Raw genomic sequence first — 24,550 nt, forward strand, 5'->3', positions numbered from 1 at the left:
ATTGAAGTGGATTTACAGTAACATGTGACATCAATAAGGGATCATACTGTAGCTTTCACCTGGTCAGTCTATGTTATGGAAAGAGCAGGTGCTCCTAATGTTTTATACACTCAGTGTCTGGAGAGACCTGATAATAGCTGTGCAGCAATGCTTCCCATACAACCTGGCAGAGCTTGAGAGGATCTGCAGAGAAGAATGGGAGAAACTCCCCAAATACAGGTGTGCCAAGCTTGTAGCGTCATTCCCAAGAATACTCAAGGCTGTAATCGCTGCTTCAAAAAAGTACTGAGTAAAGGGTCTGAATACTTATGGAAATGTGATACTTCAGTTTTGTGTTATTTAAATTAATTTTAAAACTTCTAAAAACCTGTTTTTGCTTTGTCATTATGGGGTATTGTGTGTAGATTGATGAGGGAAAAACCACAATTTAATACATTTTAGAATAAGGCTGTAATGTAACAAAATGTGGAAAAAGTCAAGGGGTCTGAATACTTTCTGAATGCAGCGTACACTGCTCATTCCCCTCCCTATATCGCAATTCAACCTCAGTCCTACCTACCTAAAGGTTACGGAAAATTTGCTCTTTCAGTATTTCTCCAGTAGGTCTCCTGAAGGAGAAAGCCTCCACTTCGATGTGAAATATAATAAAACAAAAACACTATAGTAAATACTACAGTAAAGTCTGCAAAAACACTACAGTGAATACTACAGTAAAGTCCGCAAAAACACTATACTATGGGGCCTCCCGGGTGGCGCAGTGGTCTAGGGCACTGCATCGCAGCGCTAGCTGCGCCACCAGAGTCTCTGGGTTCGCGCCCAGGCTCTGTCCTCTCACCGGTTGTGATATGTTCAAGGGATTCTTGGGGAGGGTAGGCTATGGCCATCCTTTTTTTTTTTTTAGCTCTGATCTGATGTTTCCTGTAGGCCTACATCTGTTTGCAATGGCATGGTAGGAGAACCTGTAGGACGCAGCGACCTTGTGCAAGTAAAAACGGTAGGCTACAACAGCACACACACTCACACTGAGCGTTAATTATGCAGATAGCGAAGCAGAGAAGTCAGATTTAGACATTGCATATAATTTAACAGTTCCATTTCCCAGGCTGTTCATAGAAATAATGTATTATAATTTACTAGTTTCTCAACATGATTTATCTCGGGAAACGAGAATGGGTTTGGGCAGGATATCCCAGTAAAACTTGGTAATCCGGTTACCGATATTAAACCCTAGTGTGTGTGTGTGTGTGTGACTGACCGTGTGTGGAGTAGCTGTAGAGGCCCTGGCTGGGGGGAGTGCTGCTGAAGTTGGAGTAGCTCAGCAGACTGTTCTGTCCTGGAGAGTGGCTGAGGCCATCTTCTGTCTTAATGTCTGCAGAGGAAAGGACATAAGGAGATAAATGATCTACACTGGATTCAGTTACTGAAACTGGTTACACTGTATTTTACAGAGGGACATGGTGTAAAACTGGGTGTGTTGTAAAATGCGGGCAGCATTAAATCAGTTTGCGAGCCACATTTGGCCTGTGGGCCTGTAGTTTGAGACCCTGGTGTAAATGGATGTGGAGTTGTGGTTCCTATTCACGGTGCCTTAGATGCCATACTTTCAAGACAACTTTTAAACAGCCATATCCCCACCTCTTCACCCCCGTATTGAATGATATGACGGTACTTACTGTATGAGGGCATGCTGTAGCCCTGGGTGTGGTATGTATACGGTGTGTAGGGTCCCGCAGGCTGGAGGGCAGGGCTGTACTGGGTCTGTCCGTACGCCGCCATGACAGCTCTTAGGTCAGCTGATCTAGAAGGAGGAATTAAAGACTGGTAAGTTCCTAAGCAACATGGGGACTATATGTATTGTCCAAATTGCCATGTTGGCTGCTTAGCCTATGCTATGCTAAGCTATGACTAAGAATTGTCACACATCAGATGGCGTCACTCCTCCAGGACGCTCGTCCCTCAACCAATCTGTCTTGTAGGACCTGGAACTCTGAATATTGACAATTCAAAAAAGTAAAACATAGTTCCAAATTTCATAATATCACTGCACTCTCGTATGACTCTCCATGAAATAGACAAAATAACTAGCAAGCTAAATTATTACAAACGCTGTGGCAGTGATTTAATAGTTTGCATATGAATATAAAAAAAGCAGGTGGCGATCTGCGGCACAAATTCTGGTCACCAGTGCAGTGACTTGATCAGCTGTGTAGCTAACTGTTGTAGTTAGCTACTTTACTGACACAGTTAGCTAGCTAGCTCTTCCTTCACTTACATAAAAAGCTTGCTTAGCCTGTTTAAATTACCCTGAAGTTGTAGACATGTAGCCCCACAATTAAGAGGGACTGACTGTTATCAGAAATCAGCCCGTAGATCAGCATGTTTCTCCGCGATCGTATCGTTAGGTCAGCTGAGCACAGTCAGCAGCTGACTCCGGAGGCTACTGCAATGACTCATGGCAGAAGAACAGCTGCTTCATGAAAACTCATAATATTGTAAGCATTAGCACTACTAGCTACTGTAGCTTGCTAACTAGCTTTTGTTGGAAGATTCAACATTGTGTGTGCAGTAGGTAGCTGGTTGGTTAGCAGCATCGTTGCAGTCAAAGATGATTTCAGTGACTGGCTCAGCTAAAGTTAGCAAGCTAACGTTAATGTTGGACATATTATGCTAGCTTTTGTGCCATAGTCAAACTTCAGAAATACTGCTCATTGAAGCACTATAGTTCTTAGCTATATGTAAAATGGAGCGACTAAGACTTCCTCACCACAAAAGCATCAACATTATTGGCATATTAATTGTTTTCGCTTATATTATTTCAGACAGTTTTGATGCAGAAATGGGGTTCAGCAGATGTCACCTTGGTAATATTTTCAAATGGTAGACAGCACATTGTAGCATAACTACTTTTGAGCTATCCTATTACCCGTTGCAAGATACAAGACAGATCAGTGCAGGCGAAATCAACGTGCTATCTAACGTAAGAAAATGATGACTAAAACCTCAACAACACTCACTTGCAGATGAAGGAAGAGTCTGATATGGAGTCTTAGTGTCCCTAGATGAGAAAACAAATAAAAGAAACAGAGAAACATGTATAAATACCAATAAAAAATCATATTCACTGAGAAATGAAAAGGGCAATAAATAACTTGAGATATGGTTTCACAGTGATAAAAGGCTTTATACGATTCCAATTTCAACACTTAACCATAATGCCATAGTATGACATTTAATAAAACCTGTCTGATCCCACAGTGACTGTACATGCATACCCCAACCAGAAGCCATGGATTACAGGCAACATTCGCACTGAGCTAAAGGGTAGAGCTGCCGCTTTCAAGGAGTGGGACTCAACCCAGAAGCTTGTAAGAAATCCCGCTATGCCCTCCGATGAATGATCAAACAGGCAAAGGGTCAATACAGGACTAAGATCGAATCGTAAAACACCGGCTCCGACGCTCGTCGGTTGTAGCAGGGCATGACAACTATTACAGACTTCAAAGGGAAGCACAGCCGAGAGCTTCCCAGTGCCACGAGCCTACCAGACGAGCGAAATAACTTCTATGCTCGCTTCGAGGCAAGTAACATTGAAACATGCATGAGAGGATCAGCTGTTCCGGATGACTTTGTGATCACACTCTCCGCAGTCGATGTGAGTAAGACCTTTAAACAGGTCAACATTCACAAGGCCGCAGGGCCAGACGGATTACCAATATGTGTACTCCGAGCATGCACTGACCAACTGGCAAGTGTCTTCACTGACATGTTCAACCTCTCCCTGACTGAGTCTGTAATACCAACATGTTTCAAGCAGACCACCATAGTCCCTGTGCCCAAAAACACTAAGCTAACCTGCCTAAATGACTACCGACCCGTAGTAGTCACGTCTGTAGCCATGAAGTGCTTTGAAAGGCTGGTCATAGTTCACAACACCATTATCCCAGAAACCATAGACCTACTACAATTTGCATACCGCCCCAACAGATCCACAGATGATGCAATCTCTATTGCACTCCACACTGCCCTTTCCCACCTGGACAAAGGGAACACCTATGTGAGAATGCTATTCATTGACTAAGGCTCAGCATTCAACACCATAGTGCCCTCAAAGCTCATTAATAAGCTAACACCTCCCTCTGCAACTGGATCCTGGACTTCCTGACGGGCCGCCCCAGGTGGTAAGGGTAGGTAACAACACATCCACCACGCTTATCCTCAACACGGGGGCCCCTCAGCGGTGCGTGCTCAGTCCCGTCCTGTACTCCCTGTTCACTCATGACTGCACGACTCCAACACCATCATTAAGTTTGCTGATGACAGAACAGTGGTAGGCCTGATCACCAACAACGATGAGACAGCCTATAGGGAGGTCAGATACCTGACAGTGTGGTGCAAGGACAACAACGTGATCAAGACAAAGGAGATGATTGTGGACTACAGGAAAAACGTATTGTTGGATAAGCATTGTTGGATAAGGGCATGTAAGTAAGCATTTCACTAAGGTCTACCTACACCTGTTGTATTTGACGCATGTGACAAATACAATTTGATTTGATTCCTCTGTTTAAGTTACGTTAAATACCTGCTATTTCTTTAATGGAAAATACAGTGTGTTACAGCCTTAATAAAAAAAAATATTACATTCAGGTTTTGTGTCACTGGCCTACACACAATACCCCATAATGTCAACATGGAATTATGTTTTTAGAATTTTTTACTAATTAATAAAAAATTAAAAGTTGAAATGTCTTGAGTCAATAAGTATTCAACCCCTTTGCTATGACAAGCCTAAATAAGTTCAAGAGTAAATTAAATAGTGCTTAACAAGTCACACCCCTGAGTGAACAGAATCACCTTTGCCAGCAGTTACTGCTTTGAGTCTTTCTAGGTAAATCTTTAAGAGCTTTGCACTAGAGGTCGACCGATTAATCGGAATGGCCGATTAATTAGGGCCGATTTCAAGTTTTCATAACAATCGGTAATCGGTATTTTTGGATACCTATTTGCCGAATTGTATTTATTTATTTTTAAAATGTTTTTTTTACACCTTAATTTAACTAGGCAAGTCAGTTAAGAACACATTCTTATTTTCAATGACGGCCTAGGAATGGTGGGTTAACTGCCTTGTTCAGGGGCAGAACGACAGATTTTTACCTTGTCAGCTCGGGGATTCGTTTTTGCAATCTTCCGGTTACTAGTCCAACACTCTAACCACCTGCCTTATATAGCCTTATAACCACGATGAGCCTGCGTGGCAGGCGGACTACCTGTTACGCGAGGGCAGCAAGAAGCCAAGGTAAGTTGCTAGCTAGCATTAAACTTATCTTATAAAAAAACAATCAATCTTAACATAATCACTAGTTAACTACACATGGTTGATGATATTACTAGTTTATCTAGCGTGTCCTGCGTTGCATATAATCGATGCGCCTACTTCGACAAACGGTGATGATTTAACAAGCGCATTTGCGAAAAAAGCACTGTCGTTGCATCAATGTACCGAACCATAAACATCAATGCCTTTCTTTAAAATCAATACACAAGTATATATTTTTAAACCTGCATATTTAGTTAATATTGCCTGCTAACATGAATTTCTTATAATTAGGTCAATTGTGTCACTTCTCTTGCGTTCCGTGCAAGCAGTCAGGGTATATGCAGTAGTTTGGGCCGCCTGCGAACTGTGTGAAGTCCATTTATTCCTAACAAAGGCCGTAATTAATTTGCCAGAATTGTACATAGTTGTGACATAACATTGAAGGTTGCACAATGTAACAGCAATATTTCGACTTAGGGATGCCATCCGTTAGATAAAATATGGAACGGTTCCGTATTTCACTGAAAGAATAAACGTTTTGTTTTCGAAATGATAGTTTCCGGATTTGACCATTTTAATGACCAAAGGCTCGTATTTCTGTGTGTTATTATGTTATAATTAAGTCTATGATTTGATAGAGCAGTCTGACTGAGCGATGGTAGGCAGCAGCAGGCTCGTAAGCATTCATTCAAACAGCACTTTCGTGCGTTTGCCAGCAGCTATTGCGCTGTTTATGACTTCAAGCCTATCAACTCCCGAGATTATGCTGGTGTAACCAATGTGAAATGGCTAGCTAGTTAGCGGGGTGCGCACTAATAGCGTTTCAAACGTCACTCGCTCTGAGACTTGGAGTAGTTGTTCCCCTTGCTCTGCATGGGTAACGCTGCTTCGAGGGTGGCTGTTGTCGATGTGTTCCTGGTTCGAGCCCAGGTAGGAGCGAGGAGAGAGACGGAAGCTATACTGTTACACTGGCAATACTAAAGTGCCTATAAGAACATCCAATAGTCAAAGGTATATGAAATACAAATCGTATAGAGAGAAATAGTCCTATAATTCCTATAATAACTACAACCTAAAACTTCTTACCTGGGAATATTGAAGACTCATGTTAAAAGGAACCACCAGCTTTCATTTGTTCTCATGTTCTGAGCAAGGAACTTAAACGTTAGCTTTTTTACATGGCACATATTGCACTTTTACTTTCTTCTCCAACACTTTGTTTTTGCATTATTTAAACCAAATTGAACATGTTTCATTAGTTATTTAAGGCTAAATTGATTTTATTTATGTATTATATTAAGTTAAAATAAGTGTTCATTCAGTATTGTTGTAATTGTCATTATTACAAATAAATGTAAAAAATTGGCAGATTAATCGGCATCGGCTTTTTTTGGTCCTCCAATAATCGGTATTGGTATGGCGTTGAAAAATCATAATCGGTCGACCTCTACTTTGCCACCTGGATTGTACAATATTTGCACATTATTCTTTAAAAAATTCCTAAAACTCTGTCAAGTTGATTGTGATTTTGAGATATTTCTGTATTTCATTTTCAATAAATGTGCTTTTTATTTTTTTAAACATGTCATTATGGGGTATAGTGTGTAGATGGGTGAGATTTTTTTATTTGATCCATGTTGAATTCTGGCATGTGGAATAAGTCAACGGGTGTGAATACTTTCTGAAGGCACTGTATATTTTGCAAATGTCTGCACTACTTACTTGACTCTGTAAAGAGAGGGTTTTCTTCCCTGGCAAGGGTGTCACTCAAGGTCCTCGCCGTCAGCTTTCCTGTGGAAACAACAGTGAATAAGCATTGGAAGTATGCGGGTGCCGGACAAAGCAACATGCCTCGGGCACTGACTTACTTAAAAGTTGGAACAGAACTCAAATTTGGGCCAAAAGAGCAGGGGGATAATTATCGTACTTGGAAAGTTCACAGAGTGATTTAGGTTTAGGAAAGAATGGAGTTTTTGACAGAGAAAAAGAGACTGACAGCCGGACAGACAGGCAGACAGGCAGGCATGCTACAAGTCGGAGAGAGCTGACGAGGTTGATACAGTGTAAGAATGCACCATAAGGGATGCCACTGACAGACAACAGTCAAATTACACCCGTTTTTTCTTCCTCGTCAATCAAAATGGCTGTTTGTTAGTAAGAGCTTGACGGATGACATAGTTTCCTGGGAAAGCACAGAAGAATTCCCGACTTCTTTGCTTCTCTCTGTCTCAACACCTTGGCACCTGTACAGAGGTGTCACATCACAATGACTGCGGAGGTAAACTAGGTCAAGTTAACTGCATAATCGGACAGAACAGAGTTGTATGTAAAGCACTTACTTAGAATGACCTGGAAGCACACGTAAACTCAGGCACACTGTAACATTTATGTTGTACAGAAGTGTGAAATGCCAATATACACAAAGTACCAATATACAGTAACAGTCAAAAGTTACTTTCCTGTGGCGGTCCTCATGAGACCCAGTTTCATCATAGCGCTTGATGGTTTTTGCAACTGCACTTGAAGAAACTTTCAAAGTTCTTGAACTTTTCTGGATTAACTGACCTTCATGTCTTTCTCTTTGCTTATTTGAGGTGTTCTTGCCATAATATGGACTTGGTATTTTACCAAATAGGCCGAACTTCTCTATACCCCCCTACCTTGTCACAACATAACTAAGTGGCTCAACGCATTAAGAAGGAAAGAAATTCCACAAATTAACTTTTAACAAGGCACACCTGTTATTTGAAATGTATCCCAGGAGACTACATCATGAAGCTGGTTCCGAGAATGCCTAGAATGTGCAAAGCTGTCATCGGGGTAAAGGGTGGCTACTTTGAAGAATCTAAAATGTAACCTATATTTAGATTTGTTTAACGCTTTTTTTGGTTACTGCATGATTTCATATGTGTTATTCCACAGTTTTGATGTCTTCACTATTATTCTACAATGTAGGAAATAAAGAAAAACCCTGGAATGAGTAGATGTGCCCAAACTTTTGCCTGGTAATGTATCCCAATTCAGTTTAGCATAATGACACCTTCACCTTAATATGTAGCTATCCTAATATATTTAATAAACAAATAACAATAAACAAGCATTAAAATGGACTACAATAGATAAGGATGGGAGAGTGTGTGAGAGTGAGGGAGGGAGGGACGGAGTTAAAGCCAACAAGCTATTCCTGGAGTCGTCCTGTCCCTACTGTTACCTCCCTACCCCCTCTTTCTCTGTCCTTCTGTCTCTCTCTCTCTCTTGCAAAGCCCTAACGGGGACATAAACTTCTCCAAACTATGCGCTGACTATGTGCTCGATGGGCGAATTCAGACCAGAGTTACGTGCATGTAAATAGAACTTAATTCCCTTTTTATGCACTTTTCTCTCTACGGGTATTCTGACCTTGAACTTAAGCATGGACCAGTCAGCTATACATTTGGGGTGGAGATCACATAAATGGAGGTGTGACAGAGGTGTGTCTTCAGATACACAAATTCTGACCTTGACTTAATTCCCTCATAATTCCACAACCTTTACACGCGAGCAAACCATGAATAAGGTCGAGCACCTGTCGGTTCCAAGTGGAAAAACACAACAACCAAAAATTCTGATAGAAATAACACCATTCTCCATGTACTGTAATTTAAAAACTAATAAGAGCTAGGCAAATGAGTAATCCGTTTGGAGAAGCAGATTGTAAATACAATCAAATCTACAAAAAATAGTTGTAGATGATTTTTCCTTATGATCGCTGGATACAAATGTGAAACCAGTCATATGGAAGCAAACTGAAAATCATATCAACATGTATTTTGGCCCTTTTTCCAGTAGGCTATAAATAGCTGTGCTGTACTTTTTCGTATTTCTTTTTTTTTATTACAATTTGTATCATGTTAAATATGATCCATTATTGGTAGCCACCGTCAGTAATACTCACATACACTCATAACTGTCATTTTAGTGTTCATTTTCTTCCATTTCTAGCCTGTACATTTTGCAACATTCGATTCCGTTTACCTTTCTTTCCTCTATCAATATTTTGAGATATACAGTACATGTATGTAGCCTCTTTGAATCATTATGGAATGCAGATCACACTTAGCCGTTTAAACCTGGAGCCTAGCGCATGGGTTCAAGACGACTGGACCGTTGTCATTATAGTTCCATGATTAGTGAGGATTATTAGGGTAGATTTATAGGACTATTGTTCATCCCCTCTGGTACACTTTTCTCACGTTCCAATATTTCATGGATTGAACAATTTGAATATGGTAACATTCAGCATGAATCAAACCACTGTATTTTTGTTTCATCAATATATTTTGTGCATAAAGATTCTCCAAACCTGTTTTTTTTTTTTATTCATAAATATTTTCGAAATCTAAATCTCCAAGATCAGAGTATTTTGAAGTCTACCAATTGCTGCTGAAACGGAGACGAATATGCATATATGGATTTCTTTCATTGAGCCCTAATATTCTCAACCCATTCTTTTGATACTATATACAGTATTAAAGGTATACCGTATTTGAAGGGATGGCTTTAGAAACATTTACTGAAAACACTAACAAATGAAATTCCACGGGGAAATCTGACGGCCAGCAACTGGGAGGGTTTGAACGGTTGAATTAAATGTATTCAGTGTGCGCAAGGGAACCATACATGCAGAGCACTTCACGGGCCTGCTTAAGGTAAGTCTGAATACCAACTACTGACAAGCGCTTAGGGTTGCAAAGGGTTGGCAACTTTCTGGGTAAATTTCCAGAATTTTTCGGATATCTTCCATGGGAAGTTAAACCAGGGAATTTGGGGAATTTTGCTTAAATTCATCAAAAAAGTAACTTTTTTTGTGGGATACACATAAGGCAATTCTAGGTGTTGTGGCATATTTTGGTTAAACTATTCCCAATTCAATGGAATTGCAACCCTCTGCATGCACAGTGCATTCTTCCATCACATGTACAGCTGATTCTCAAGATCTTGCATACTAATGAGACGCTATTGAGCCCACACTACTACACTGTCTGAGCCAAGGACTACATGCTTTCTGGCAAGTTTTGATTACAATATTGGGTTGGGTGAATATATTTTATGACATACATGATTTTTTGTTAACTAGTAAATAGTGGCCTACAGCAAAGTGTGTTTAAATCATTTCTAACTTGTTAATTTCTGCTAGTTAGTTTTTGCTACCATGTAGGTTTTAGCTTGTTTGAGCCTGCTAACTGATGAGTGTTAATTCACCTGTTTCCATACATGTTTCATTTGAAAACATTTATCTTACAAAGGAGTTGTTTATCTAACTGCTTAACTATTTATCTGTACATGGAATTGTATTTGATTTTTGTTTTTACTTATTTTTTTCTAATCTTTACAGGAAAATGCCACGGGCACTATCTGATGTGTGGAGACATTTCACTGTAGCTAATGTAGAAGGAAAAGCTGTGTACATTTGCAAACACTGTGCCAAATCACATGTGAAGAATGCAACAAAGATGCAGAATCATCTGGCCAAGTGCATCAAGTTCCCTCAACGCTCACAACAAGCAACATCTGACAAAAGGCCCTCTACTTCTATTCCAGGTGAAAATTATGAATCAGACACCTTATTGATAGCAACAGCTCATGGTCCTCCTGGAATCAGAAGTTTTTTTTGACTCAATGGAGGAACGTAGTCAGAGAAATTTTGATGAATGTCTTGCTCAAGCTGTGTATGCAACTGGTTCACCTCTGATGCTCACAGGCAATATGTATTGGAAGAGATTTCTGAATGTTCTTTGCCCAGCAAACACCCCTCTAACCAGACATGCTTTATCTACTCATTTGCTGGATGCAGAGTTCAACAGAGTTCAAGTGAAGGTCAAGCAAATCATAGAGAAAGCAGACTCTATTGCAATCATCTCTGATGGGTGGTCGAATGTTCGTGGGCAAGGAATAATTAACTACATAATCTCTACCCCTCAACCAGTATTCTACAAGAGCACAGACACGAGGGACAACAGACACACCGGTCTCTACATTGCAGATGAGCTGAAGGCAGTCATCAATGATCTTGGACCACAGAAGGTATTTGCACTGGTGACAGACAATGCTGCGAACATGAAGGCTGCTTGGTCTAAAGTGGAGGAGTCCTACCCTCACATCACACCCATTGGCTGTGCTGCTCATGCGTTGAATCTGCTCCTCAAGGACATCATGGCACTGAAAACAATGGATACACTCTACAAGAGAGCCAAGGAAATTTATAGCAGCAATCGACCTCACCAAGCAAAGTGAGAAGAATTGAAGCTTCCCAGCAACACCCGTTGGGGTGGTGTTGTCATCATGTTTGACAGTCTCCTTTAGGGGAAGGAGTCTCTCCAAGAAATGGCCATATCACAGTCTGCCGATATGGAAAGCCCCATCAAGAGAATCCTCCTGGATGATGTATGTTGGGAGAGAGTGGTAAGCATCCTGAAACTCCTGAAATCTATAGCAGTAGCCATTGCACGGATTGAGGGAGACAATGCCATCCTGTCTGATGTTCGGACTCGGCTTACAGATGGTAGAGAAGAAATCCGTACTGCCCTGCCTACTTCACTGTTGCTCCAAGCAGAGGAAACTGCAGTTCTGAAATAGATCAAAAAGCCGCAGCGTACATGTTGGACCCCAAGTATGCTGTCAAGAGCATCCTGTCTGGTGCAGAGATCAACAAGGCCTATGGTGTCATCACTACCGTGTCTCGCCACCTTGGCCTGGATGAGGGCAAGGTTCTTGGCAGTCTGGCGAAGTACACTTCTAAGCAAGGGCTTTGGAATGGAGAGGCTATATGGCAGTCGTGGCAACATATCTCATCAGCCACCTGGTGGAAGGGACTTTGTGGATCTGAGGCTCTTTCCCCGGTTGCCTCCGTCATCCTCCAAATCCCACCAACATCAGCCGCCTCAGAGTGCAACTGGTCCTTGTTTGGCAAATTTGAGGCTTTTTGAGCCTGACAACGAGCCATCCTCAACATGGTTGGAAAGTGACAGTGAAGATGAGGCCTCAGAGTCTGATGTTCAAGAGGTGGACATTGAGGAGGTCCAGGGATAAGACATGGAAGCCTGAGAGGATGACAACCAAAGCTTTAGTTTCTAGACTATCATTTTACAGATGTATTCTGAAAACATTTTTTGGCGATGCACTGGATCATTGGGGATCATTCAATATTCCATTTATTTTGTTGTTCAGTGAAATTATCCCATGTGAAGAGTCAACTCATTTATTTAAAGTTAAATTCGTAACTAAATAGTTTATTGCTTTTTTTCTATTGGAAGGATTTAATAATTTGCAATTATGTCTAATTATGATAAGGTAAAAGGTTTACCATATGATATGGTAAATATATCCAATGCAAAAAACATCTACATTTAAATCGTATTAATATTAATATGCATATATTTCCGTTAATTCCCATATATTCCCATTAATTCCCATATATTCCCGTTAATTCCCACAGAAAGTTTCCACCTCTGAATATTCCCTAAAATGTGTAACCCTACAAGCGCTTAAATCAAAACGATTAAAAAAGTCTGAATCGAACCCTATGTGTTTATAAGCACTGTTTTCAATCAAAACGTGTGTTCAGGTTTCCTTGGTAAGAAAAAATAAATAAAAAAACATAGTGAGGAAGGGTTTGGATTCATGTAATTACTGTCTGAAAGAAATAGAGACTGCGGTTCACTTACCCTCGCCTTATGACCTTGGGGGAATCCCCGTCACCATCTTGAAGGGCCGTCCAAATGAATAGCCAAGCATGGGAAGTTTAAAACGTAAGCCCCTCAGCCCCCGCTTTTAGTCGAGTTTGCGAGTGTACAATTATGTTCAATCCGTGGCCTGAAACGACCCATAATTCAATTCGCGACGATTGTATTCCCGCTAAGAAAAGTCCGCCAAAACTTAAAAACAACATCAATGAAGAAGTCAACATACCTGTGTAAGAAAAAAACGAATGCAAATAAGTTAGAAATTGTGCTACTAATGCACATGACGGCACAAACACGTCTCGTAAACAGTAAATATGTTTTTGATTGGTTATCTTTTGGAAATTGTATGAATTAAAAAAAATTAAACAAGTTCCAGCTAGGCAGGCTAACATTAGTTAGCTAATTAATTTGCTAGCTATTATACAGTAGGCGTATATTAATAATTATATAGTTAATATAAGTATACATGCAATCATAATTGACTATAGCGCATATAAAGCACCCACAAGCTACCGGTGGTGAATGCTGGTAGCTGAATTTCCGGGCCATTTAAAAATCATTCCTTCCTCCCTCGCCCCTTGTCCTGCAAGTGTATACTCGTCAGACGTCATGATACATCATCAAAAGTGTCCACTTAATTTGAGGGCTGAGGGGATAGGGTGTGTCTTTTAAGTGTTTGGACTGCGGCCAGAACCTCACTGCGTAACAACTTGAACATGCTCTCATCTTGCAGGTCAAGAAGATTGAATGACCTAACTTAAAAATGTGATCTAGTGCTATCCTCCCGACAGAGTACCTCCAATGTGTTTTCAGTCATGAGTTTTCCTGCCTTGATTTGACATATTATGTAACTGTAAATATAATATAACAATTGTCACTTTCTCCCGTAAGTTTCAGACCCACTCTTCAATAAGTGGCTTGAAAACTGTTTATTTACATAGCAATTACATATGTGGATACAGTGGAATTTCAATGTAGACACATATCCATGTTGGTACATAGCACTTACAACTGTTCAACCTGTTTGTGGCAATTAAGTTAAGATATTAACTGAGAATAACTGACGGTGAGAGAGAGGAAGGTTGACAGTAAGAAAGAAAAAAAAGAAGAGTAAGAGCGAGTGAGATGTGTATATACACAGGGGCAAAAAAGTATTTAGTCAGCCACCAATTGTGCAAGTTCTCCCACTTAAAAAGATGAGAGATGCCTGTAATTTTCATCATAGGTACACTTCAACTATGACAGACAAAATGAGAAATAAAAATCCAGAAAATCACATTGTAGGATTTTTAATGAATTTATTTGCAAATTATGGTGGAAAATAAGTATTTGGTCACCTACAAACAAGCAAGATTTCTGGCTCTCACAGACCTGTAACTTCTTCTTTAAGAGGCTCCTCTGTCCTCCACTCGTTACCTGTATTAATGGCACCTGTTTGAACTTGTTATCAGTATAAAAGACACCTGTCCACAACCTCAAACAGTCACACTCCAAACTCCACTATGGCCAAGACCAAAGAGCTGTCAAAGGACACCAGAAACAAAATTGTAGACCTGCACCAGGCTGGGAAGACTGAATCTGCAATAGGTAAGCAGCTTGGTTTGAAGAAATCAACTGTGGGAGCAATTATTAGGAAATGGAAGACATACAAGACCACTGATAATCTCCCTTGATCTGGGGCTCCACGCAAGATCTCACGCCGTGGGGTCAAAATGATCACAAGAACGATGAGCAAAAATCCCAGAACCACACGGGGGGACCTAGTGAATGACCTGCAGAGAGCTGGGACCAAAGTAACAAAGCCTACCATCAGCAAGGGCATTGAAGATGAAACGTGGCTGGGTCTTTCAGCATGACAATATCCCAAACACACCGCCCGGGCAACGAAGGAGTGGCTTTGTAAGAAGCATTTCAAGGTCCTGGAGTGGCCTAGCCAGTCTCCAGATCTCAACCCCATAGAAAATCTTTGGAGGGAGTTGAAAGTCCGTGTTGCCCAGCAACAGCCCCAAAACATCACTGCTCTAGAGGAGATCTGCATGGAGGAATGGGCCAAAATACCAGCAACAGTGTGTGAAAACCTTGTGAAGACTTACAGAAAACGTTTGACCTCTGTCATTGCCAACAAAGGGTATATAACAAAGTATTGAGATAAACTTTTGTTATTGACCAAATACTTATTTTCCACCATAATTTGCAAATAAATTCATAAAAAATCCTACAATGTGATTTTCTGGATTTTTTTTTCTCTCATTTTGTCTGTCATAGTTGAAGTGTACCGATGATGAAAATTACAGGCCTCTCTCATCTTTTTAAGTGGGAGAACTTGCACAATTGGTGGCTGACTAAATACTTATTTGCCCCACTGTATAGGAAGAGAGTAAGGTTGAGAGTGAAAGAACGGTTGAAAGTAAGAGCGAGTAAGGGGGTTCGTCATGGTTGAGGACAAAAAGCAACAGCTCTTTCCACTCCCCTGATGTTGACAGTGGTCTATTTAAGCAATAAGGCCCAAGGAGGTGTGGTATACAGCCAATATACCAAAGCTAAGGGCTGTTCTTAGGTACGACGCAACGTGGACATGACACAACGCCTGGACACAGCCCTCAGCCCAAACCTGCGAGGTAACTTATTGCTATTATTAACTGGTTACCAATGTAATTAGAACAGTAAAAATACATGTTTTGTCATACCTGTGGTATACGGTCTGATACACCATAACTATCAGTCAATCAGCATTCAGGGCTCGAACCACCCAGTTTATAAGTGCCCTAAAGGCACCTTAATCTGGCCATGCAGAACACTACTGCTTACTGTGGCCTCATCACCGACATAAGACTGACAGAGACAGAGGAGAGGCAAGACAGATGAAGACAAGAGGGATATTAGCAACTGCATAGCAGAACGAGATAGGGCCCCAGGGGATGAGAGAAAGAGGAGGGAGGGAAAGAGAGATAGAGAGAGGGCGGGCGTACACGCGAGAGAGAGAGAATGGAAAAAAGCTAAATTGAGACATCTCATCACGTAGAAAGAGAAAGCAAAAATTGTTATAACTAGAACATTTGAAAGAGGATTGGAGTTACATAGGTTGTGACACATAATATTGAACAGCAGACTTGACCCCAAAAAAGTCTGTGTAGGGTCTACTTTACATCTACAGAGGCTAAAGCTTTTCACGTTAGCACATTAGCCCCAAAAAATACATTGCACATAATGATGAATCATATGTTTTGGCAACTCCAGCTGACGCAGCCGACCTCCCAGCTTCTCCAAACACGGTGTCGTGAGTCATTGCAGTACAGGCTGTTTTCATAGTAAATCATAGTATTCCTACTGTGGAGAGGGCAAAGGACTCAAAAAAACACTTATGTGCCTGCGTTAATGACCGAAAGGAAAACATAAACACGGTAAGACCGTAAATGTGTTAGGGAGCCGGGGTGATGTATGGTCAATAGTAGCTCTGGTAGTCGATAAAATGTATATTACCAAATGTTCCAGTACACCAAAACTACTGTTTTAAAAAATAGAAAGTTCCCATAAAAGGAATGAATAAAGAAACACCCTTCACTATCCATGTCTGGGATTGTCTTTAAAAATGAGAAAATGTAATTATATAATACAAGATCTGATGAAGATATAAACAAAAATATGCTATACTGTTCAAGTCTGGGAATGTTTTAAAATAATTTGTTTTTGCATACAGTTGAAGCCAGAAGTTTACATAGACTTAGGTTGGAGTCATTAAAACTCGTTTTTCAACCACTCCACAAATGTCTGGCTAACAAACTATATAGTTTTGTCAAGTCGGTTTGGACATCTACTTTGTGCATGACACAAGTATTTTTTTCAACAATTGTTTACAGACAGATTATTTCACTTAAAATTCACTGTATTACAATTCCAGTGGGTCAGAAGTTTACATACACTAAGTTGTCTGTGCCTTTAAACAGCTTGTAAAATTCAACAGCTTGTAAAAGTACAAAAGTATCTATATCCACAGTAAAACAAGTCCTATATTGACATAACCTGAAAGGCCGCTCAGCAAGGAAGAAGCCACTGCTCCAAAACCGCCATAAAAAAGCCAGACTACGGTTTGCAACTGAACATGGGGACAAAGATCATACTTTTTGGAGAAATGTCCTCTGGTCTGATGAAACAAAAATAGAACTGTTTGGCCATAATGACCATTGCTATGTTTGGAGGAAAAAGGGGGATGCTTGCAAGCTGAAGAACACCATCCCAACCGTGAAGCATGGGGGTGGTAGCATCATGTTGTGCGAGTGCTTTGCTGCAGGAGGGACTGGTGCACTTCACAAAATAGATGGCATCATGAGGGAGGAAAATTATGTGCATATATTGAAGCAACATCTCAAGACATCAGTCAGGAAGTTAAAGCTTGGTCACAAATGGGTCTTCCAAATGGACAATGACCACAAGCATACTTCCAAAGTTGTGGCAAAACGGTTTAAGGACAACAAAGTCAAGGTATTGGAGTGGCCATCCGGGTGAATGACTGTAGACAGAAAAAACGGAGGTAAGTTCAAGGCAAGCAAGACGCACAAAACAACAAAACAAACTGGAGGCTGATACGCTGGCACAACATACTGTTCATGGCTAACGATCCGGCAGGGAATGGATGTCAGGTCAGCGCTTATGAAGTGGAGGGGTGATGATCAGGACCAGGTGTGCAGATAGCTGATGGGATACAGGTGCGGGTACTCAGAGATCCTCCAACTAGCTACGTCGCCCGGCAACCAGACAGGGTGCGTTCCAGGACACCGAAAAAAACACTCCAGGACAGAACACAGGCAAAAACAGACTCAGGAAGCGGGATTCGTGACAAGTATATTCATTACCGGAGATAAATAACGGAGTGCGTGCCCTATTCGACGCACGCCACATTACTACAGCCAAAATGTGAGCCACCTAGAAAAACTACAAATTCTAAAGACTGTTGACATCTACTGGAAGCCCTAGGAACTGCAATCTGAGAGGTATTCCATTGATATTCCCAAAGACAGCCATTTCAATGAGTGGTGAGCTCAAAAAAAATCTGGATGGATTCTCCTTGGGTTTTTGCCTGCTATATCAGTACTCACAGACATTATTTTAACAGTTCTGGAAACTTTTAGAGTGTTTTCTATCCAATACTACCAATTATATGCATATCCTAGCTTCTGGGCCTGAGTAAAATCTGTTTACTTTGGGCACCTCAGTCATCCAAACTTCCGAATACTGCCACCTATCCTGAAGAAGTTTTAATGTGAAACCTGTTGTATTCGGAGCATGTGACAAATAAAATGTTATATAAATGACTAACAATATTTTTTCATGCATGTACAGTATGTGTTAACTGGCAAGTCAAATCAATCCTTGCACAATAACATCAGTGTAGTGACAGAGTTCAGATTATAAAACATGTATTAGCAATGTACGTCACCCTTATAAACATTTAATTAACATTCATAATTTAATATGCCAATAAATTCAATGAGGTGTGTCACTTGTTTACTCCATGTCAAGCTTTGGCTGTTGACATATACTTTCAAAAGTATTCAAACATTATTAATGATATATGTACAGTCAGATCCAGAAATATAGGCATCGTTGATAAAGATGAGCAAATATTTATTTTTTTATACTAATAAACTTGCTCAGAGAAAGATTTTGTTTAACAAGTAATAAAATCCAAATCAAAAAAAAGATGGGGGTCAAAATTATTTGGCTCCTGTTTTCAAAAGTCTGGCACCCTCCCCTTGTGAGGATAATGGCACTGAGCCTTTTTCTAAAATGTTTTATTTGATAACACATTGGGAGGGATGTTAGACCATTCCTCCATACAGAATCTTGTCAAATATTTGATATCCCTCGCCTGTGCTTATGGAATGCACTCTTTAATTCAAACCACAGGTTTTCAATGGGGTTCAAGTCCAGAGACAGAGATGGCCATAGTAAAATTTGTATTTTGTGATCAATTAACAATTCTTTTGCGATTTTAATGTGCGCATGGGGTTATTGTCTTGTTGGAAGATCTAATTGAGGTCAAGTTTCAGCAACCAGATTTTGGGAAAATATTTCCTGGCAATTGGTAGAGCTCATGATGCCGTTGACTTCATCTGCCACCTAAAAATAAACGTTCCCAGAACAGGCTCAATATTCACTTCCGTTTTCAGAATTTGAAAACTTTCTGTTTTACCGGTCAGGTAACGAACTTCCAAGGAACCACATGTGCTAGCTGGGTGTTTACCTAATTTGAAAATAAAAATCCCACACGAGTTATACATTATTTCAACATAATATGTGTGGGACTTTTGGCGTATGTGCACAACTTTTATTTTGACATGAGGTAAACAGAGAGGAAGTGGGTCTACAGACATAGGTTTGGAAATTCTGTTTGATAATAAGATCCTTTAGATATTTTGTCTCAAATTCCCCCCGTCATAATGACCAACCGTCCTGCCCATTTGCACAGTAAAATTAAATTATATTACAACCAAATACAATTTAAAAGTAATGCTAATGTATGTAAATAGACCCGCATTGTTAAAAGCACCTAGAGGACTGGGTGTTCCTGTCTTTCGCTGAAGCAATTAACACAAAAAGTTTGAAAGAGTGTCTCTGAGATTGGACTGGAATAAATGCATTTTGGATTCTCCTTTTCAGACAAAAAAAGCTATTTAGGGTATACTGTGATCAGCAAGCTGGCAATATTAAACAGTTGAGTATAACAATAGGCCAAGAGGAGGTATTGTGTTGCATTGACATTTTGGAAAGCTATCCATATATTGTATTCACAACGCATCAGGAGAAGATAATTACTGTCCATTTTAAGTCATTTCTCTTTTGTTTTGTGTTTCTTGAGGATGGAAATGTCAGGCTTGTTCAAAACTGCTATGTTTACAAGGCACCAGAACCAAGTACGCAACACCCTTAATACTTCTCATTTTACACTCAACCGACCATTTGAAATGAACCTCGCCGAATGCAGACAGGGGTCTATATTATTGCAATTTCTCTATCAATTTGGTAGATTGATACATTAGTTGAATTAGCTGTCCCTTTGCACTCATTGCGGTTTTGAAGAGGCAGGGCCTCTCATGATCCACAGGTAGGATTAGGGCTTCTGGCAGAGACTATTTCCAACAACATGATAGTGCATTGTAATGAGCCTTTACTGCGCCACACAGATACATTCAATCTCCCTCTCTAATCACCGCCAAGGAAGAGGCTCATCCTTGCTTCCTCGAGATGGAAAGGGGGATTTGCACCTATTCCCTATCCTCTGACATCCCAGCAAGCACATTTGGTTCCTTGGAAGTTGTGGGAACGTACAGTAGCAGTCAAAAGTTTAGACATACCTACTCATTTCAGGGTTTTTCTTTATTTTACTATTTTCTACATTGTAAAATAATAGTGAAGACATCAAAACAATGAAATAACACATATGGAATCATGTATTTTATATTTGAGATAATTCAAAGTAGTCATCCTTTGCCCTGATGACAGATTTGCACACTCTTGGCATTCTCTCAATTAGCTTCATGAGGTAGTCACCTGGAATGCATTTTAATGAACAGGTGTGCCTTGTTAAAAGTTAAAATTGCATTTGAGCCAATCAGTTTTGTTGTGACAAGGTAGGGGTGGTATATAGAAGATAGCCCTATTTGGTAAAATACCAAGTCCATATTATGGCAGGAACAGCTCAAATAAGCAAAGAGAAACGACAGTACATCATGACTGTAAGACATGAAGGTCAGTCAATGCGGAAAATTTCAACAACTTTGAAAGTTTCTTCAAGAGCAGTCTGTAACGGTTTTCTTCCTGGGATGAAGGAGAGGACCAAAACGCAGCGCGGCTAGTGTTCAACATGATTTAATAAAGAATATATTAGAACACTACAAACAACAAAACAAGAAATGTGAAAACCGAAACAGTCCTATCTGGTGCAGAACACAGAAGACAACCACCCACAATCCCCAACACAAAACAAGCCACCTATATATGATTCTCAATCAGGGACAACGATTGACAGCTGCCTCTGATTGTGAACCATATTAGGCTGAACACAGAAACAGACAAACTAGACACACAACATAGAATGCCCACCCAGCTCACGTCCTGACCAACACTAAAACAAGCAACACACATAAGAACTATGGTCAGGACGTGACACAGTCACAAAAACCACAAGAGCAATGATGAAACTGGCAGAGTTACTTCTGCTGCAGAGGATAAGTTCATTAGAGTTACCAGCCTCAGAAATTGCATCCCAAAGAAATGCTTCACAGAGTTCAAGTAACAGACACGTCAACATCAACTGTTCAGAGGAGACTGTGTAAATCAGGCCTTCATGGCCGAATTGCTGCAAAGAAACTACTACTAAAGGACACCAATAAGAAGAAGAGACTTGCTTGGGACAAAAAACATGAGCAATGGACATTAGACCGATGGAAATCTGTGCTTGGTCTGATGACTCCGAACTGGAGATTTTTGGTTCCAAATGTCGTGTCTTTGTGAGATGCAGAGTAGGTGAATGTATTATCTATGCATGTGTGGTTCCCACTGTGAAGCCTCCTGGAGGGATAGGTGTGATGGTGTGGTGGTGCTGTGCTGGTGACACTGTCAGTGATTTATTTAGAATTCAAGGCACCCTTAAGCAGCATGGCTACAACAGCGTTCTGCAGAGATACACCATCCCACCTGGTTTGCTCTTAGTGGAACAATCATTTGTTTTTCAACGGGACAATGACCCAACACAACTCCAGGCTGTGTAAGGGCTATTTGACCAAGAAGGAGAGTGATGGAGTGCTGCATCAGATGACCTGGCCTCCACAATCACCCGACTTCACCCCAATTGAGATGGTTTGGGATGAGTTGGACCGCAGCGTGAAGGAAAAGCATCCAACAAGTGCTCAGCAGATGTGGGAACTCCTTCAAGACTGTTGGAAAAGCATTTCAGGTGAAGCTGGTTCAGAGAATGCCAAGATTGTGCAAAGCTGTCATCAGCTGGCTACTTTGAAGAATCCACAAATATAAAATATATTTTGATTTGTTTAACACTTTTTTGGTTACTACATGATTCCATATGTGTTATTTCATAGTTTTGATGTCGTCAATGTTATTCTACAATGTAGAAAATAGTAAAAATAAAGAAAAACCCTTGAATGAGTAGGTGTGTCCAAACTTTTGCCTGGTACTGTATACACAGTGCCTTCGGAAAGTATATAGACCCCCTTGACTTTTTCCACATTTTGTTAGTTTACAGCCTTAATCTAAACATATTGAATCACTTTTTCACTCATCAATCTACACACAATATCCTATAATGACAAAACAAAAACAGTTTTTTAGAAATGTTTGCTAATTTATTAAAAATGAAAAAAACTCGAATAATACATTTACATAAATATTCAGACCCTTTACTCTGTACTGTGTTGAAGAACCTTTAGCTGCGATTACCGCCTCAATTCTTCTTGGGTACGACGCTACAAGCTTGGCACAATCATCCTACAAGATTGGCACAATTGTATTCGGGAAGTGTCTCACATTCTTCTCTGCAGATCCTCTCAAGCTCTGTCAGGTTGGATGGGGAGCATTGAAGCACAGCTATTTTCAGGTCTCTACAGCGATGTTCGATCAGGTTTAAGTCCGGGCTCTGGCAGGGACACTCAAAGACATACATAGACTTGTCCCGAAGCCACTCTTGCGTTGTCTTGGCTGTGTGCTTAGGGTGTCTTGGCTGTGTGCTTAGGGTAGTTGCCCTGTTGGAAGGTGGACCTTCGCCCCAGTCTGAGGTCCTGAGAGCTCTGGAGCAGGTTTTCATGAATGATCTCTCGATGCATCCATCCTGACTAGTCTCTCAGTCCCGGCCGCTGAAAAACATCCCCACGGCATGCTTCACCATCGGGATGGTGCCAGGTTTCCTCCAGACGTGACGCTTGGAATTCAGGCCAAAGAGTTCAATTTTGGTTTCATCAGACCAGAGAATCTTGTTTATCATGGTCTGACAGTCTTTAGGTGCATTTTGGCAAACTCCAAGCGGGCTGTCATGTTCCTTTTACTGAGGAGTGGCTTCTGTCTGGCCCCTCTACCATAAAGTCCTGATTGGTGGAGTGCCGCTGAGATGGTTGTCCTTCTGAAAGGTTCTCCCATCTCCACAGAGTAACTCTGGAGCTCTGTCAGAGTGATCATCGGGTTCTTGGTCACCTCCCTGACCTTCTCCCCCGATTGCTCAGATTGGCCGGGCGGCAAGCTCTAGGAAGAGTCTTGGTGGTTCCAAACTTCTTCCATTTAAGAATTATGGAGGCCACTGTGTTCTTGGCGACTTTCAATGCTGTAGAAATGTTTTGGTACCCTTCCCCAGATCTGTGCCTCGACACAATCTTGTCTCAATTGACAATTGTTGACAATTCCTTCGACCTCATGGCTTGGCTTTTGCTAATAGCTTTTGCTATTCACCTGTCATGAAAAGAGCAGGTGTTCATAATATTTTGTAAACTTTTCCACATGTTACGTTACAGCCGTATTCTAAGTTTGATCAAATATTTTTTCCCCTCATCAATCTACACACAATACCCCATAATGACAAAGCAAAAACAGGTTTTTAGAAATGTTTGCAAATGTATACATTTTTTAAAACTGAAATATCACATTTACATAAATATTCAGATCCTTTACTCAGTACTCTGTTGAAGCACCTATGGCAGCAATTACAGTCTTGAGTCTTCTTGGGTACAAGCTCAGAACAACAGTATTTGGGGAGTTTCTCCCTTTTTTCTCTGCAGATTCTCTCAAGGTCTGTCAGGTTGGATGGGAAGAGTTGCTGCACAGCTATTTTCAGGTCTCTCAAGAGATTCAAGTCCGGGATCTGGCTGGGCCACTCAAGACATTCAGAGACTTGTCCCGAAGCCACTTCTGCGTTGTCTTGACTGTGTGCTTAGGGTCATTGTCCTGTTCGAAGGTGAACCTTCGCCCCCAGTTTGAGGTCCTGAGCAGGTTTTCAAGAATTTAGATATCTGAGAGAGCCATGTGAGTGAGTGGTGCTTCGGCACACACAGCCCAACGAGGGGAATCATAATTATTATATTCAGTCCAAGGGCACATGTAGTTTTTAAGGGGACATTACGGCCACACAAGGGGGATGCTGCCGGGAAATTCAAGCCATTACCAAATGCTTGTCAAATTGTGAATGGGAGACTGATGAAGGGTGTGCAGCCTGTGCAAAAAACTAAGCAGAGCACATGCCTTTCATGCGACTTCAAATCATCATTAGAGTTGCATCATGCAGCCTTAGAATGTACTAAAAATGAAAACATATAGCCCATAGTTTGTATCACAACAAAAGTTACTAAACATATAGGAGGACCTGTTTTTTTTGTTAACCGCTCAACACAGATTAGCCGCATGTGCGCACTCCCTCAGAAACCATTTGGAGAAAATATCCTTTCAAATTTATTACGATATGTTGAATTGTATTCTCCATACTATAAAATAATATAAAATAATGCCACAGAATTCT

At 40.7% G+C, this 24,550-nt stretch overlaps 1 protein-coding gene across 1 annotated transcript in view; it reads right to left on the reverse strand.

Annotated features, from left to right (window-relative positions):
• Positions 1–24,550, reverse strand: part of LOC139565436 (eyes absent homolog 2-like) — a 61,506-nt gene that overhangs the window by 20,563 nt on the left and 16,393 nt on the right. Inside the window, exons 2-5 of the mRNA XM_071385783.1 lie at positions 7,040–7,108; positions 3,015–3,055; positions 1,674–1,798; positions 1,256–1,369 (exon numbers count right to left, since the gene is read on the reverse strand). Coding sequence (XP_071241884.1) covers positions 1,256–1,369; positions 1,674–1,776 — 217 coding nt within the window. The 5' untranslated portion in view covers positions 1,777–1,798; positions 3,015–3,055; positions 7,040–7,108. The remainder of the gene's footprint in view (positions 1–1,255; positions 1,370–1,673; positions 1,799–3,014; positions 3,056–7,039; positions 7,109–24,550) is intronic.

Source organism: Salvelinus alpinus, chromosome 2 (genome assembly GCF_045679555.1).
Source record: "Salvelinus alpinus chromosome 2, SLU_Salpinus.1, whole genome shotgun sequence".
Taxonomy (NCBI): Eukaryota; Metazoa; Chordata; class Actinopteri; order Salmoniformes; family Salmonidae; genus Salvelinus; species Salvelinus alpinus.